An 18,492-nucleotide genomic window follows, 5' to 3' on the forward strand; every position below is an offset into this window, starting at 1 on the left:
AAGCAGACCATGTCTGGTCAAATAAATATATATATGTCACTTATAGCTAGAATGCTTGAGTCTTCACAACAATTGAAAAATAAGTAATCACAGGCCTAACATAATGCACTTGATTTTTTTTTTTTTTTTTTTTTTATCTAGTCCTAGCAGGCTATATACCTTAGTTTCATTAAAATTGCAACATGCAACTAAAATTTTAAAGATTAATAGACTTAGAATGGCTTTGTTCCTGATGAACAATGACCTGATTCTACCAGTTTGTAAGTGTACTTTGCCTATTGATCATCACAAAATGAAGCTACTGTAACTTAACATACTACTGGTAAGCAAAGTACCCTCTAAAATGTAAGGGTAGTTTTCCTCCAGCACACCCTTCAACTAGATTTAGAGATTTAGTCTGGTTATAAAATCAGATCATAGGATGTGCATTCATACGATAGAACATGATCATGGGAGTGTACATGCTAATGCAATAGCTGACTTACTGGTCATTTATTGTGTGAAAACCTGTAGTGTGTGTGTATATATATATATATATATATATATATATATATATATATATAGTGCCACAAATTCTGTAGCGCTGTACAAAGAACTCAAATCCTTCCCTGCCTCATTGGAGTTTACAATCTAAATCCCCTAACGTACACACAGACAGGAAGACTAAGGGCAATTTAATAGTAGCCAATTAAACCTACAGTATGCTTTTTGGAGAGTGGGAGGAAACCCCCACACATGTGCATGCGGTCAAGGCCATAGGATTTGAACTTGTGACCCCCCCCCCCCCCCCCCCCAGTGCTGTGAGGCAGAAGTGGTAGACAACACCCAAAGGCCTCATACTAATAAAATGCCAAAAATGGGTCAGAAGGGAGACTTGTTTCCAATGACCCTGTACCCACTTGTGGTGTGTATGGGTGTGTTGCATTTTTCTGACCAGTACCTCCAACATTCACTTGTGTTTATTGTAATTGAATGTATATAGGTAGCCTAGGCATTCACATCTTGCTCATGGTTTACCTGGTATTTGTACACGTGTTTTATTAATTTGAGACAAAACTAACACCAATGTGCATATGACCGTAGCTTGTTCCTAGCTGCCATAGTGATCTAACAATTCTTTTGAAGTTTGTTTTTTTTCTTTTTAGAATAACATTCAAGTAAAAGGCGTTTGTATATCTGAAGTGTAGTAGTGAACTTGTTTAGTATTTACTTTAATATCACACGTTTAATGGGCCTCTGCCATGTAGATTAAGAAAAGTGGCCTTTCATGCACAAGATGGACAGTGTAGTCTTACTTATAAGCTAGGCTGCTCTCATAAAGGACAACCAGGCTCAAGTCATGACCAGCATAGAATAGTTTGCTGCTGTTACTCAGTCCATCAAAAATCATGGAGTCGGTTATATAGACGTGGGGTGTATTTATTTACAGCTCCAAAATCAGTCCATTAACCCTGAGAGAGATTGGTGCACATTAGCTGAAGTGTAACGCTGTATTCTTGCTGCTGGCAGTAAGTGAATGGCTGTCCATACCCTGGAGGACAGACAATACAATGCGGCTCTGCTAAGCGGCCCGTAGGGCTACGTACAGCAGAACAATAAAGACTCGATTAATCTCTTCAAGTTTCTCTTTATTTTTTGTGACCATTCACACTATACTGTAAAAATTGGTCTCCGACAAAATGGCGGCTACCAGCGGACTCTACAGAAAATCTGGCATTTTCTAGAATTGGAAAACGCCCATTGAGGGGCTGGTCCGTGAAAGAGGGCGGTGACGTCACATTCGGCTGCGGAAGGTTCCAGAGTCTGCGCTGCTGGCGGGTGTTCATTGATCCGTCTTCCTGTGGTCGGTGCTGTATCAGGACTCCACCGTGATGGACTCTACTCTGCTCGAGGTAAGAGTTCTGACAGCCACCTACCTCCAAACACCAGAGTGGTGAGAACTCGGCCTCATGTTCATTCAGTATGTCTGGGGTTCCTGCATGGTCACTGGTGCTGTCTGACAACCTGACACCTTACATTCCTAAGGTGACACCTTAGTCACCCCTGAGGTGCTCCCTGCCGTCTAGACTATAGTGGCAGGTTATGTAGAGGCAATATAATTAGGCCTTAATGACCAGTGTTCTTCCATTTCCTGTGGAGGACAAGTCCTAGAATGCATAGCTTAATTGCTAGTATATGAAGTATTGTAATTGCTTAACATGAGGGAAGATATTTGTTTTATTTCCTTTTCTACTCTTTGCCTTGCATGTTGGGCCTTCAACCTCAACATTTATTTATATAGCGCCAGCAAATTCCGCAGCTTTACAACTGCTGCAGAGGTACAGGTTACCTACTTCTGTCACAAATCATTACATGCTAACATGTATTGTGTGACTTATGGTTACTTAGGCACAGCTTCTGTTGTATTAATAGTCAGATGCATCCATCATCATTTATTTATATATATAGTGCCACTAATTCCGCAGCGCTGTACAGAGAACTCGCATCAATCCTTGCCCCATTGGAGCTTACAGTCTAACTTCCCTAACATACTCACAAAAACACAGACGGACAGACTAGGGTCAATTTGATAGCAGGCAATTAACCTACCAGTATGTTTTTAGAGTGTGGGAGGAAACCGGAGCTCTAGGAGGAAACTCGCGCAATACAAACTCCTCACAGATAAGCCCATGGTCGCGAATCAAACTCATGACCCTGGTGCTGTGAGGCAGAAGTGCTAACCACTAAGTCACCGTGCTACCCAAGTAGTGTTAGAGATCAATATGCATGCCTGCATAAACCACAGAAAAACCCTGCAATTTTTCCTTGTATTGTGGCCTCTATCATGCATGCAGAGAAATATTTTGCCACAAAAAGCATTTGTATATTACAGTATAGTGTAAACGGTCACAAAAAAGAGAAACTTGAAGATATGAATCAAGTCTTTATTGTTCTGTTCTTAGCCCTACAGGCCACGTAGCAGAGCCGCAATGTACATCATGTTGCATGGTATTGTCTGTCCATACAGTATTTTGGGGTTACCGCCCTTTTCTCGGGGGACAGTAGTAATTACAAATGCTTTGCCACAAAAAAATATCCTGCAATTTTTCCTTGTAATTTGGCCTCTTATCATTTTGTACTTTGTGCACACTTTTGTATTGTATACACATAATCAGTGATGGAAGTTGGAGTGTATACAGTTATATCCATACTACCAAATACTTTCATTGTAAAACTATCGCATTTGTTACGGAAGTTTTCAGGAATAATTGAAAGACAAAGTCTCTTCAGTATATTTTCGTTTTTTTCTTGTATACGCAATACAGACCATTCAATTCAGTCAGAATAATGGCGATTACATATTAACTTTGCAAGCTTTCTATGCCCTAAAACCCCAAACTAATAGGTAGATAAAGCATCATATAAGACCTTAGACCGATAATATCACTCCACATGACAGGATCACTCAACATCCCCCCAGATAAAGCAGGCATAAATCCAAGTAGACCTTGTCCTGTTCTTATCTGGTGTAGACTTACAGTACCACAACTTCTCAGTTTCCCATCATGAACAATGGAGGGCACTTTTCAGTTTAGATAAGTTACGATATATAACATATTTTAGACATGTTTCCCCATATACCTTGAGGAACACTATCTAAGAAGCAGAAAAACAAGTTAATTTGTCAATATATGCATTGTAGCTTTTTTAACTCTTATGCTTCCTACTACTATTTTATAACCAGCTTTAATTCAACTTCCATTTGTGTGAATTGATTATTCATATCAGCATTCCATTCACTTACATTCCCATCACAGTTTTCATACTGTCACTTCTAAATTTCCATACCGCCTCTTTTAATCGTCCACTTTGACCACTGCACATAATTGCATGATGATAACCAGGAAGCTGCAACTCTGTCAGATGAAGAAACAAGTTCCCCCGTAATAGTTTTATTCCAAAAAACCAAATGGTACAGTATTTTGGGGTTACCGTCCTTTCCTCGGGGGACAGTGGTAAGTAGAAGTGCAATCTGTAGATGTTTGATAAATAAATAAGATTGCTATGTTGGAAATATTAATTTCAATATAACGTGTAAAATAAATCTGATTTAAGAAAAGTATTTTTTTTCCCCCTAGCTTCAGAAGGATCTGGATGAAGTGAAGCAGCTGCTGGAGAAGGCTACTAGGAAACGGGTGCGAGATGTGCTCTTAGTGGAACAACGAAAACTGGAAACAGAAATATCAGACAAACCACGGCAACAAATAGGAGAGTCTGTGGAAGTTCAGAAGCCGTCTGCGATTGTCCCTCCCATGTCCAACTCTTATACAGTGAAAATCAACAACTATGGTAAATGCACAGAAAACCAACAGTTTTTTGTTTCATTTTCTATTTTGAACTGGAACCAGTCACCTAAACCAAATGATTGCAGGCAGCCGTTGTATTAAAAGCGATCATTGTCTGTTCAGCCTGTAATCTTGGGAATGCAGCCTATTAATTCACAAAGTATCAGTTATGTCATTGGTTCCTTGTACATATATAGGCTGCAATAACAAAACAACTGCCTCAGGTGGGAGCTGCTGACAAAGGCCACCTAATCTGAAACAGGCAAATTTGAAAGAGTTGGTTTGAAGCTAACATATGACTGAACAAGTTAAGTAAGGAGCTACAACCTTTTCTTTGCATCTTAAAGGGGATTGATAACCCCTGCTAAATTACAATGTTTAACAGGATTGGCTAGGAGGGTCAGAAACAACGTGGTATCTGGCTAAACAGAGCGTCTCTCCCAGGACATGCAGGGCTGGAATCCTCACTTCAGCCAGATTGACCTTCCTGCCAATCACAATACTGTGATTCAGCAGATGCAGTTCCATCCCAATGTAATTATTATTTTTTTAATAATTATTTGAACAACCTCTGTTACATCACTAAAAAGCCTGTTAAAGAGCGTGCCCACCAGCAGTGATGGATCCCAGGGGGTGATTGGGGCAATGGCCCCTCTCGTAGCAGATATGGGCTGCCTGCAGCCGCACACTGTATACAGCCCTGTCGGCTGAGAGGCTGACAGAGAATCCTGTTTGGCCATGTGATCGTGTTTTAAACACAAACATCAGACGGACCACACCTGCTAGAAAACAAAAATGGGGTGGGCACTAACCCCCCATTCCCTGAGAAAAAAAAAATGTTCTGCTGTCTACCAGAGGCTTTTAAATTAAAACCTGTGTTTAGTTTTTAAAAGATTAAAGTTTGATGTGGTCTAGTTTTTATTAAAGAAAGGGTTTTCTATTTGACTATCTTTGTAACACAGACTTACTATTAGGGTTATGTCCTTGTCCTTAGAAGGCAGGAACTGGTCAGTACATTTTTTTTTTTTTTTCTAATTACCTTTATTTAGAAGGAAGGCTCTCTTACACACAGGTCAGACCTTCAGTCTGATGGAATGGACTCTGCAATCTTTCGCTCCCCATCCCCTCAATGGGACCCTCCTCATGAGCTGTCTTTCTGTTACTTCTGAGTAGTAAGATGAACAACAGCAGGGTCGTCGGCACATGAATACATGCAGCACTTAAGAAGATAATTGTGTTGTTTTACCCTTCAGTCTGAAAAAATATAGAAATCATTCTCCTTTAATGGATTTGCCCATCACCTAGAGCAGTGTTTGGCTAACCTGTGACACTCCAGGTGTTGTGAAACTACAAGTCCCAGCATGCTTTGCTAATATATAGCAGCTTATTGCTGGAAGTGTATGCTGGGACTTGTAGTTTCACAAACACGTGGAGTGTCACAGGTTAGCCAACACTGACCTAGAGGAATAAAAGCAGATTGAGTTGGAAGATATTCTCGGGATCTAAAACAATGGGGTGTTCTGGAAGTAAGAGGATTCTGCCATAATGCCCCATCTAGAAGTCTCTAAATTGTTCTCTAGCTCTGATTAGTTTTCATTTTTCTCCAGGGGGTGCTCCAGCATCTATAACTTAGGTTTTTGTTTTTCTTGTTGTAGATTGAAAATCCATAATAACATTGAACTGTAAATGTTTTCTTGTTTTTGTTTTTTCTCTGTACCACTCGGGGGGATAGTATTATTTTTAGTAGAAGTTGAATGATTCACAATGTACAATCAAATAAGTAAATAGCTGTCTGTGCTGAAGTAACATCTGTAATATCTGTTTCTTTCTGCAGGGTGGGATCAGTCTGACAAGTTTGTGAAAATCTACATTACTTTGAATGGAGTTCAACACATCCCAGCTGAAAACGTGCAAATCCAATTTACAGAAAGGTAAACCCACCCCAGACTTCAAGTCAAACCCTACGTACAGTGTACTGTGACGAGCAGGGGAGGGCTGGCAGATTTTAGCCGGGGAAAAAAAAATTCAGGTGACCCAGCCCAAGGTAGCCCACTATAGGACTGGCCCGGAGGACATCAATTTAACAGAATATAATTTCAACTATATCACAGAGAAAGGGAGTCAGCCTGATACTTCCACAGCCGGCACTAGTCTTTCACCTAATTATTAGGCTCATTGCCTTGTTTCAGTTTGATTCCCAAGTGGACCAGTACTTAGGTAAAAGGCAAGTCCTGGCTGATGATGTATGCAGACAACTTCTTTTATTTCTTTAATAGTTTATTTCATCTTTACATCACTTTATACCTCTGACCTTGGTAGTAAAACTATTATATTCTGGTTTTTGAATATGTCTTTAAGGTTCAGCATTTTATGCATATGTGGGGTTTGGGAGCACTGACAGCTGATCTACAACTGTGTGATGTGACCTATCATATATAAACCTTTGTTCACAGTTTATCCATGTGACCTGCTGGATGTGAGCTTGCTCGGCATACTGTAGTTTAACAGTCAGCCGTAGAGAGACGATTAGGTCGTCACAAGCTTCTGTTTATCACCCTGTTTATTAATGAAATCCTTGTCCTATTTCTATTTTTTTTGTTTGACTCCATGTATGTGTGTGTAGGTCATTTGAATTGTTAGTAAAGGATCTAAATGGGAAGAATCACACAATGATTGTAAACAACTTGCTGAAACCCATTTCTCCTGAAAACAGCTCAAGAAAAGTGAGTATATTTTGTATTTTCATTAATTAGTAGTAGGGATTCTAACACTTAGGAACAAAGGGTGATCTTAAGGTTAGAAAGGTAATTAAAGGGACTTTCCATTCTATCCAGTGGTAGCTATCCAATCGTAGCTATCATTTAAGGTTTTGTAAAGTCTAAACTTGTCTTAACCTACCACCCCCCCCCCCATGTCAAACCCTGAGCGAAATCCTGATTCTTAGCAGCTTTATTAAAATGAAAAATAAATGTTTTAGTTACAACATAACAGCACATTGCTTGTGTCTGGAAGTATGCCTTGTGGTTGAATAGGAGCCCCATTGGACAGATGTGTCAGTGCGTGTAGAATATTCGTATTTCATACAGTGACTGAATCTAGACTTTGCCAGTCGCATAAATATATTTTGCAGGGCTGTTCTTAGTAAAATGGAAAGGCACCATACAAACACTGTTTATAAACATTGCTTGTGCTCCTCCAAGAAGTGGGCCCCAGTGTTAGTTATCTTTAAATATGTTGTGTGTGTCTGTATATATATCTAACACACACACACACACACACACACATTTGGACTCGAATTTAGAAAATAATTGTTGCAGTAAAACTTTATTAAAAAAAAAAAAAAAAAGCCTCAAATATGACGTATAAAGAGTTTTTTGTCAGTAGGTAATTACATTGGACTTTATTGTTGCAGGTGAAGACAGACACTGTGCTCATATTGTGCAGGAAGAAGGCAGAAAGCAAGTGGGAATATTTGACACAAGTTGAGAAACAAACCAAGGAGAAAGAGTGAGTACTATACTGTATGTATAAATGACCAAACGTGGTCTGCAAGATCCTCTTAAAGGCCCAAATGTGATTTGGCTGTTGAACAGTGATATCTGTATATGTTGCCAAATTTCTTTTTTTTTTTTTTTGTTTCTTTTTCTTTTCCGTCTTTAAAGCATCTCTTGATTACATTCCTACCATTTATATTGTTTTTAGCAAACCATCACTGGACACAGATGGAGACCCCAGTGCTGGTCTTATGAACGTATTGAAGAAGATATATGACGATGGAGATGATGACATGAAGAGGACATTAAATAAAGCCTGGGTGGAATCTCGAGAGAAGCAGTTAAAGGGGGGTGATATGGATTTCTGAGAAAACTGTCTTGTTGCCACTTTCGCCTTAAATAATTCCACAATACAGGGACAGACCTTGCTTTAACACCAGTAGAGTTGATCTCTACAATGCCAATTGTTTACATCCCATTTACTTCCCAGCATGCACAGTGAGCTGTTTCTGCAGCTCATTCTGATTGGACTATTAAATGAACCACAAATGTTTTAGCCATGCTCCTTGTTCTTGGGTTCAGTCAGCGTCTGTCTGTAGAAGCTTTCGTGTCTTTGTGTTTGTTTTTTTTTGTCTGGAATTTCATTTTTTTTTTTTTTTTTTTTAACTGTTAATGACTTAGAAATGTTTTTGTTGTCTATTAAACTTGTTTGAATTAACCAAAGCAATGATTTGTTTTATACTAGAATTGCAGTATATATTAATATAGTTACACAAGTGACATGAATATATGTGAATTAGGGCCACCTATTTCTAGAGTAGTGATGTTACTTGTGTTCTGTGCTGGACTGCATAACTATCAGTGTAGGTAAAATAACTGCTGGTCTGAGGATCACTCCTATACAAGCAACTCGATTTGCTTCAAATTAAAATGTACAGATGTATAAGGAATAATGTATCACCCCCCATTTACTATAACATAAAGGGATATTAGAAGTCACCCTGGAGTTCCATGACCTGTACAAAAGCTCTCTGCCTGCTATTCTAAGTTCACGTGGCTTCTTATATACTAATCAGTGACTGCACGCAGTTCATAACTTTGGGGGTCCCATCATTTAAAGTATTTGGGGTCCTATTTAACTATTTCTGTGTCCTTTCGTAATATTTAAATTTTATTTACTTCCTAGTATAGGATAAGATATGTGCTATAGTGTGTCAATGCGATCACTGCAGGTATCTATTAGAGCAGAGGGTGAGGGACATGAGGCGTCTGTGTGATGGAGAAGGAGATGAGGTGTCTGTATTGGAGCATTGTGGGGGAGATGGGGCATCTGTGTGATGGAGCAGGGTGGGGAACTCCATGTTCTGCTCTCCTAGTACCTGGCCCTGCTGCTTCAGTTCCCGCTGAAATCCGTTTTGTGGTCACCGTCCCTGTTGGAAACCCAGAATCCAGTCTGTTGGCACCCAGCCATCTTCTGATCCCGGCTTCCTGTTGATCACAGCTTGTGACACGTCCCAGATAATTGGCTGCACTATAATGGAGTGTCCCAGGGGTGGGGTCCGATCCAGGAATGAGGATAGGGGCGATATTGCATCCTGCGAGACCTGATAATTTTTGATAAGCGGGTCCTTAACTGTAATGTAGGGTAAACCACACGCCATAGCGCGTTGAGGTGATCGATGTTGATATAATGTAATCAGTACATGATTTCCTTTATATTTGATATTGAATGTGTTTTGTGTAAAGCACAAATTTTAGAAGCCATATGGGAGTTATGTGACCATATAAAAGGAGCAACAAGTTGGTTGAATGCTGGTGGGTTTTTCTTTGCCTGCAGTTATGTATTTCCTCATAGCACACTTACAAGAGTCATGTGACAGGTGACATCACTGTACTCTCACGTGTTACCGAGAGAATCACTGATCTGACGTCAGCTGGTCCTTTTGTGGCAGGGCTGAAATGCAGTGTAAATGTTGTTTTTTCAGATAAAGTTTATTGTCATGGCGAAATGAGGGTCTTTGAAATTAATTGCAATTAATCTGATCACTCTTCTTTACATTCTGGAGTATATGCAAATTGCCATCATAAAAACTGAGGCAGCAGATTTTGTGGAAAATAATATTTGTGCCATTCTCAAAACTTTGACTGTAGTGCCCCCAATTCATAGTGTACTTACCTCTGTAGTCAGCACACACGTCTTCCGTTCACAGTGAAACCAGGGAATTGCTTTAGTGAGGCAGCTGCGGAGCTCCGGAGTGCCAGATAAAAGTAGTCCGCGTGCCACATCTAGCATGCGTGCTGGGGTTTGCAGATCCTTAGTGTAAACCATAGATTTTTTGTTTTAAACAGATAATGGCTAGGTGGAATTAACAGTTTCTTTTGTCATGCTGATACTGACATTTTCTTACATAAACCTCTGAGATGTGAATTTCATAACTGTCCATGTGGTCAGACGACATGGGATAGAAATCAACAAATCTCTCTGCCGAATTTTTATCCTGGCAGTTATGATTAAACTTTTGGACAAGCCTATGAACTTGTAACAGAAATGCTGTGTACATACATTTGTATCCAATGCACACCTTCATCTTATCAGTGTTGTCATATCCAATAGTCCAGTGGTTCCCAAACTTTTGACGTTCGCGGCACCCTTTTAGAGTCTCCTAATTTTTTCAAGGCACCCCTCCAATATAATTATTGAGCAGTCCTGTTTTAGAAGTAGTTGGGTCAAAAAATTGTAATAAGTATTTAGGTCAGGACAGAAATACTTATTTAGTTGTATGCAAAAATGCCCCCTCTGCATCCAGACACACTGCCCTCTGTCACGCTGTCCCCCCTCCTCTGCCCTCTGTCACGCTGTCCCCTCCTCTGCCCTCTCTCACGCTGTCCCCTCCTCTGCCCTCTCTCACGCTGTCCCCCCTCCTCTGCCCTCTCTCACGCTGTCCCCCCTCCTCTGCCCTCTCTCACGCTGTCCCCCCTCCTCTGCCCTCTCTCACGCTGTCCCCCCTCCTCTGCCACACTGTCATTCTCCTGCTGTCACCCTCCGCTGTGACTCTCCTGCTGTCACCCTCCTCTGCCCCGCTGTCACCCTCCTCTGCCCCGCTGTCACCCTCCTCTGCCCCGCTGTCACCCTCCTCTGCCCCGCTGTCACCCTCCTCTGCCTCGCTGTCACCCTCCTCTGCCCCGCTGTCACGATCCCTCTAACTCCTCAACCATATAAAAAAAAAAAAAAACACAGTAACTTACCAATCGCCGGGCCCCAGCAGCCTCCTCTCTCCCGCAGCAGCTGTGACTGAATATCGACGTCAGTGACAGCTGCTGCGGGAGAGGGGAGTCTACTGGGTCCCGGCGCCCGGCGGATTGGTAAGTTACTGTGTTCTTTCTTTTTTTTTTTTATGACTGGCCCACGGCACCCCTGGGAGCCGCGGCGCACAGTTTGGGAATCGCCGCAATAGTCCATAAAAAATCTGCTAGATTACTTATGTTGAAGTAGTTTTCATTTAATAATTTTCCAAAAAAGATGTGTGGTACTCATGTATACGGAAATATGAGGTTATCACTTAAATTTTGCCTCTCATTTAAGGCAGGCCTGGCCAATCGGTAGCTTGCCAGATGTTGTGACACTACAAGCCTAAGCATGCTTTTCCAGCAGATAGCTGGGCAGGGTGTCCTGGGCTTGTAGTTTCAGAACACCTAGAGAGCCATAGGTTGTGTAGGACTGCTTTATGGCTTGCCTTGGGATCAGCCAGTGTTCCATGAGCATTTTGTATAGTATTCCTATAAGTGTCTAATTATCAATCCTAAGAGCTGTTGGTGGTAGATTTACGTGTGTGTGTATAACAATTTCCAAGAGAATATGAAAAGGACAACTGCTAAAATAAACACAGTGTTACAGGGCTGGAGCAGGATGCATGGAAATATTATGGGAAAGATGTATTTGGAATATTCTATCTACTATCTTTTTTTTTTTTTTTTTTTTTAATATACACATTACTGCGCTGAACCTTTTCTAATCCCCCATGTCCGTGAGAAATAGGAGGGCAAGAACATAGCCGTGACGTTTACAGTGCACACACGGAACTGTTGCAGCCTCAATTTTATTTCACTAGGTCTTATTTTGAGACTATTTAAAACTACATTTGTGTTCTATAGATGCATTCTATATAAGCATTTTCCTGGAACAATTTTTACGTAAAGAGCTGAAGTATACTGACAGTATATTTGGTACAGTATAGTTCATACTTTGTCAATTCAGCAGGGTCCCAGTACACAAATTGAAGGGGACTTCCAGAGTAAGAAATTATCAGTACAGTACACTCCCAAATCAAGAGCCAGATATGTGTAGTCCTGCATTGAACCCTGCTTCATAATTACGGTCACTGACCAGCAGAGGGCCCCAGTAAATTGTAAGTAGCTCGAACCAGCTGAACAAAGGGAGGATAAGAAAAAAAAATAAAAATATAAAAATGTGGGGCAAGGGAACCCCTAGTTTAGGGTTAGGAAGGTTTCTTCACTGTATCACAATAATCTTGTAATTAAACACAAAAGGAACAAAGTATTCATTATTTTGAATTGATAACAGGTCAAGAGTGCAGCTTGTTAAAGGCATATTGATGATAATTTATTTATTCACCAAAATGCAATAAAAACAAAAAAAAACAACAACTTTGAATTCCTGTGAACCATGTCAGAGAAAGTCAGACCTCCACAAGGTCAAATGGCATTTATAGTAACTGAAGTTTTTGAAAGTTAGTTCTACCACATCGCCCTTTGAATGCCGGACAACTGGCTGTGGTCCGCCAGATGGCGGAATACTATTCGGCTCAGCCGCCAACGTCTCTTTACACCACGTGGACGGGAAGTGAGAACACAGCGGTTCCGGATCCTCACCGGACAACTGTCTTTGGGCAGCGCAGCGATCTCTTTATCGGCCACTTCCTGCAAGAAACAACAGAATGTTTAAAAGGATATCACAAAAGGGCTTGGTTACATACAAATGGATCAGATAATCCATCGGCTAATGAGCATAGCTATAGTAATGGCGTGTGTGGTTTTTAAGCTTGGGTGTCTATGTCAAGACACTGCAGTTGCTGTTCACACCAATATTCTTTCGCCTGTCACAATTAGACTATTACATTTTTCAGGGTTTCAGAGTCACACATTAATTGCTGCAAATTAATTTCTAATATCCCAGATCACTAGTGGGCAACACATCTAAGAGGCTTAAATGCTTGCAATTCCTCAAAGTGCTACAGGTTCTGGAAGTCACTGGGTTAGCAAGTCAGTGTTATCTGCACATAATGCTACCAAAACCTCTATGGAAGATAATTATTTGAAAGTAGCATTTTTATTTTTAAAATTGAACCCATGTGACTTTGAAATCAGCCGAGCCAAGGACGGCATCCCTTATTTTAAAAAAAGAATCTTCCATTGCAAATAAGTTGCTTCTCTCCTGATAAAAAGGAGTGTGCGTAGGGAGGGGGGGGGGCCTGGAATAACATGAGTTTGTGGCTTGATTCCTCTAAAGTGAAATCATAGGCAAATGACTGTATTGCACATCAACAATAATTATTATTTTTTTTTTTAATTCTTGCAAGACAAGATAGATTACTGTCAATAAAAGAATATTTTTACCCCCCACGTCAGATATACCTGGAGTTCCTTTGGAAGTATAGTGTTTTTACGTAGGGCGTTGATCCTTAGCCTTTCATCTGCATATTCATAAGCCATCTTCCGCCTCTTCACATCCCGCCACATCCGCCAGTCGGCATAATAACCTCTTGCTTGATTTGAGAATGTCGGTGGAGGCGAGGAAAACAACTGCAAAGAAATATTCATACAGCAGATGTTACATATTAAGTGTTTATACACACAGATCAGATGTGGCTATGTGCATTTAACATGATTTAATAATGCCACCATCTATATATTCACATTGGCTTCTCAAAATACCCAATTATGACCAGATTTGTAGTGTGTGTTGTGAGAGAATACGCTTTATCCTCTGTTGTGACAACAGGTTTTACAGTAACAATCAATGAACCCTAACCCATGTTTCCTGGCAAGAGGGAATTTGGGTAAAGAATTAAATGACACCAATAGCAGTATATTTACTAAGCTGCGGGTTTGAAAAAGTGGAGATGTTGCCTATAGCAACCAATCAGATTCTAGATGTCATTTTGTGGAATGTACTAAATAAATGACAGCTAGAATCTGATTGGTTGCTATAGGCAACATCTCCACTTTTTCAAACCCGCAGCTTAGTAAATCTAGCCCATAGTCTTTTAGAACCCTCAAACCAGCAACCTTTCTTATTGAGCCTTATGCTAGTAGCACATACTAGCACAGTAAACTCAGCGTTCACATACTTTATTTGCGCTAATCGGTATGTGTGACCAAAGAGTTTCTGGCACAAAAGTGCTGATTAACCTCAATGACCACAGCTAGTATGCCAGGACCTTGCAAATTACACTGCCTGCTATGTATAAGTAAATACAATGTGTGAACGCGTAGTTTAATATTTTTTGCTGCAAAGGATGTAAGAGTTATGTCTTTACAGCACGGCTTCTACGTAGCCAAGCGTACCTCTTATGTCAAGGCATCCTATAACTGCCAGCTTCCTCTGCAAAGCAGGATACCCCCAAGTGGACCATCTCCTGCCCGCCTCTTGCTATACCAGATTTCAACAACTACCAGGGTGTTATGGACAGCAAAAAGTCTTCTCAGACCAGCAATGGCAGCAGGAAGTGTTTTTATTATATGGTCGGTGATACATCTATTGCTACCACCTATGCTGCAATGAACATAGTTACCCAATTAGCATTGTGCTTCTGTCGATGTATTGGCCTTGTCATAGATTGTAGTAAAGTTCTCAGATTCCCCTGGATGTCCCCCAGGTACGTTAGTACATCCAGTATACCAGCAGGCTTCCCCTGCCACTCCCCCAAACGCCCCTATAATATAATGTTCTGCATCTGAGCAGTACATCCTGTTACATGTTCTGGTGATCATCACTAGTGGCAGTGATATCAGAGTCTTGGGGAATCCTTAATGGTTTAAGTAAGGAGGTGGGGTGAGGCGATTAAACCCCCCGCCCAAAAAACCCCCACTTTGGGTGGATGTTTCTACCTAAAAAAAAACAAAAACACAAAATCCACCTTCACAATGATGGATGTCATTTTACACCAACTGCCTTTCTGTTCTATTCCCATTTTGCTCATCTCACTGCTGACGCCATATAAAAAGATAATACAAATTCTGACCATTTTGCTATACTTAACATTTCACATGACCAAACCAGGCAACGGCATTTAACAGTTATAAAACTACAGCTACTTATTCAAAATAATGAAAATGCTATCTGTGCCCACTTTGCCACATGAATCCATGCCCAAAACAGTGTTGGGCCAGACAAAATACAAGTGTTTTAAATGTAACTGACCACCCTGTGTTAATTCCCACCATCAAATTGGTGCCCCAACAGCATTTAACCCTTGCAAAACTACAGCTACTTATTCAAAATGATGACTTTGCCCACATTATCTCCTGATTTCATGCCCAAAACATTGTTGGGTCGAGACTAAATACTATTACAGTTTGTATAAGGGACACTCTTTAGTGTTAATCTGAGGTGAAATCAGTGGTCCAACTTGATTTAATTCTTTAAAAATAAGCTTTTCTGAATAAAAAGCTGGAGCGTGAATAAGAGGTAAGAAGCTGGCCGAATAAGAAGCTAACTTCAGCTTCCTTATAATTTGCTGATTTGTGAGACAGACCAGGGCCGTAACTAGGGCTGTGCGACAGGGGGCGCAATTTAGGAATATTTTAGGTTCATTTGGTTAAAATTGAGGGCTAAGGGGGGCGGCATTTGTCTCTCTCTCCCCAGGTGCTAGAATTCTTTACGGTTCTGAGACAGACACAAATGCTTCAGCTAACTTTTGGCTACAAATTATAACACAACTGGCTGTGCACAGCTTCAGACACCACAAAGCTGTAAAACATCGTAAAGTATAACGGGGGTGCACTATGATTTAGATTTAGGAGCCTAAAGAGGACCAACATTGCATGATGGAAGGATGGACAGGTAGGTGTAAGGGTTAAAACCCAAGGTAACCGGCTTTGCCAACTAACTCAGGTCATGCCAGGCTAACCTATACAGCAACTGAACAGTTGCAGCTAGTACACCCCGACATCCCTGCTGTAATCCATGCTGGCTATGCCGCCCTATCTAATTCAGGCTTACAGACATGTACCATGTACCGTGCACGCTGCTGTATCTCTTTCTCTCCCGCCTCCCATTGTATCACCCTTTCTCCCTCCATCCCCGCTGCCACTAACCTGCCGTACACCTCGTAGCACTGACCCCAGTATGGACGCCGCCATCTTGTCTCTGCTGTCAATTCAAACGAACGCAACTTTATTGTCCCTGGACAGCACAGTGTATTGAGAGAGTTGCCAGTTAACAAGAAACACGAGGGCACCACATCATTGCAATATAAATGTTATTCAAGACTTAGGTTTTGGTTAAACACATTAATAATCTGACAGCACTTGTTACTTGAAAGTGTAAACTGAATGATTATATCGATTTACAGCTCTGCAGCATTAATGACAAGTCGTTTTTTTGCACGTGTAAATAATATGGCAAAAAATAGCATCTTTCACTAACTGCATTGGTTTGACAGATGTGTCACTCAAGCTTCTTGCCTCTGACAACTGTCTCTCTTATTTCTACACTGATCAATGGCTTGATTTAGAGTTGAACGAAAGTCCATTTGTGTCATGTAAAAATTTAGCTTCCATGTCTCCCAACAGTCAGTCGCCATCGGCGGGACAGGGGGCCACATCATGCACTAGGCTGCCCATTACAAATCTCTCCAAACGCCTGGTGCGCTGCACTCATCCACCGCTGTGTGAACGGAAGATACCGGTCACGATATAGGAATGCGGCTACCAGCGGATATTGACACTGCTACACTAGGAGGCGCGGAGTCTAACACGCCGCTGGTCTTCACCAGGGACCCCCACAAGGGAGTTTGGATTTCGCGGCAATCGACGTGCAGGTTGCGGCCCTCCCAGGAAGCTATCCGCGAGAAGGCGGTGAGAATCGTGGTCGTACAGGCTGAAGTCAGGAACCGTGCGGGAAAATAAGGTACAGAATCAGGAACCGAAGTGTAGTCAGGAAGCCAAAAGGTCAAATCCAGAGAGTGCGGTACAAATCCAGAGGGAAATCCAATTCAAGGTCAATGGGAGCCGGGTCGGTACACAGGATATCAGACAGGATGTTTGGGAACATGAAGAGTGCTGGAGGCTATGTAAACTAGTTGCCTAGCAACAGGGTGCTTGGCAGGGAGAAGATGTCTGTCCCCAGCCAGCGAGGAGGCGCAGGGACGGCGTCTGACAATATCTCAGTGGAACAAGTGGGTCCTAAAATTGCCAGTTGGAAGCATACTTACTAGCTTTATACTCTTTTCTCTGGGACATCCCAGAGAGTAGGTGAAGTGTGAGGATGGAGGAGGGCAGGGTGCATTGCGTCCTTTTGCCCCCGTGACGCAATTACACAGGAGCGTCATTTTGTCCCAGGGGGCAGGACCAAAATGAGCCGATTAACAGCTAATCATGTAATGGAGACTCCCATCCTGCCCACTTCACTAGGAATCCTGTAGAATGGCCTTCTCTCCCAGGAGACCTACTCTGCATTCGGGAGTCTCCCGGACCTTCCAGGAGAGTGGGCAAGCATGGTTGGGAGGTATGAGCTTGCACATTCTTGACTACTCTGTAGGAATGTCCAGCAGAGTATGCCACCCTCGAGGAAGTGGACGGGCCTTTATGATGCAGTTTGATTCAAAATGCGTAATCATGTCCCTGCCCAGTACTGCTAAAGTATTTTTTATTTATTCACATTTGTACAATTCTTCTTTATACCGTATCTTTATATCTTTATATCGTATTGACTCTTTGGGATACTTTGTGTACACTAAAGCCGTGGCAATCAATCTAAATAAAGTGGTTTAATATTTCTATTTACAATGTATACTGCAGCCATTCAACAAGTGTTTTAGTCCTTTTTTTGTGGTATTCCATTATATTAAATAGCAGCAGTGAATGAAGTGGACATTTAGATGTGGCAGTATGGAAAGGAAAGTGAATGGAATTTGATAGTTTTACATCAAAGCAGTAGGAGAAGTGGCGGTATGGCGTACTACCGTATACCAGCCCATTTCCACCACTGGATGGCAGTATATAGTATGATGGAATACCCCAAAAAAGGGACACAAACACATATTGTACATTGTGGACTCATAGTAAAAATTTAAACAAAGGGTATGGAGGGCCCTGCTCATGAGAGACATTACAGTGAGAAAAGGACATATCTGGGCAGCACTGTGGCTTAGTGGGCAGCACGGTGGCTTAGTGGTTCGCACTTCTGCCTTACAGCACTGGGGTCATGAGTTCAATTCCTGACCATGGCCTTATCTGTGAGGAATTTGTATGTTATTTGACTTAAAAGGGTAGTCCTAAAGGGTTGGATTTGGATGTGATGTTTCTACTTTTGCACAAAACACTGCTAAAGATTTTTCACCTTCTCGCATAAGACAATCTTCTACTTTGCGGACACAGCTGACGTGTGCGGAGAGTCGGTGCGCACCTTAAATTGGGCAGACTATATAGGT

At 41.5% G+C, this 18,492-nt stretch overlaps 2 protein-coding genes across 4 annotated transcripts; one reads left to right on the forward strand and one right to left on the reverse strand.

The window, feature by feature from the left end:
- The first annotated feature begins 1,754 nt into the window (after positions 1-1,754).
- CACYBP (calcyclin binding protein) lies at positions 1,755-8,542 on the forward strand. Its single transcript, XM_075182173.1, has 6 exons — positions 1,755-1,892; positions 4,119-4,329; positions 6,160-6,256; positions 6,949-7,048; positions 7,738-7,832; positions 8,028-8,542. The coding sequence occupies exons 1-6, from the start codon at positions 1,872-1,874 to the stop codon at positions 8,185-8,187; spliced, it is 684 nt and encodes a 227-aa protein (XP_075038274.1). The 5' UTR covers positions 1,755-1,871; the 3' UTR covers positions 8,188-8,542.
- Positions 8,543-12,413: 3,871 nt separating this feature from the next.
- MRPS14 (mitochondrial ribosomal protein S14) lies at positions 12,414-16,263 on the reverse strand. Of its 3 annotated transcripts, none has more exons than XM_075182174.1 (3): positions 16,157-16,263; positions 13,472-13,639; positions 12,414-12,757 (listed from the first exon to the last, which is right to left on the reverse strand). In XM_075182174.1, exons 1-3 carry the CDS (start codon positions 16,199-16,201, stop codon positions 12,575-12,577), a joined length of 396 nt encoding a protein of 131 aa, XP_075038275.1. In that variant the 5' UTR covers positions 16,202-16,263; the 3' UTR covers positions 12,414-12,574. The 3 variants fall into 3 exon arrangements, with proteins under 3 accessions (XP_075038275.1, XP_075038277.1, XP_075038276.1); XM_075182176.1 differs by lacking the exon at positions 16,157-16,263 and adding an exon at positions 16,079-16,149; XM_075182175.1 differs by lacking the exon at positions 16,157-16,263 and adding an exon at positions 14,632-16,021.
- Between the last annotated feature and the right edge of the window lie 2,229 nt (positions 16,264-18,492).

This window comes from Mixophyes fleayi, chromosome 8, assembly GCF_038048845.1.
Source record: "Mixophyes fleayi isolate aMixFle1 chromosome 8, aMixFle1.hap1, whole genome shotgun sequence".
Taxonomy (NCBI): Eukaryota; Metazoa; Chordata; class Amphibia; order Anura; family Limnodynastidae; genus Mixophyes; species Mixophyes fleayi.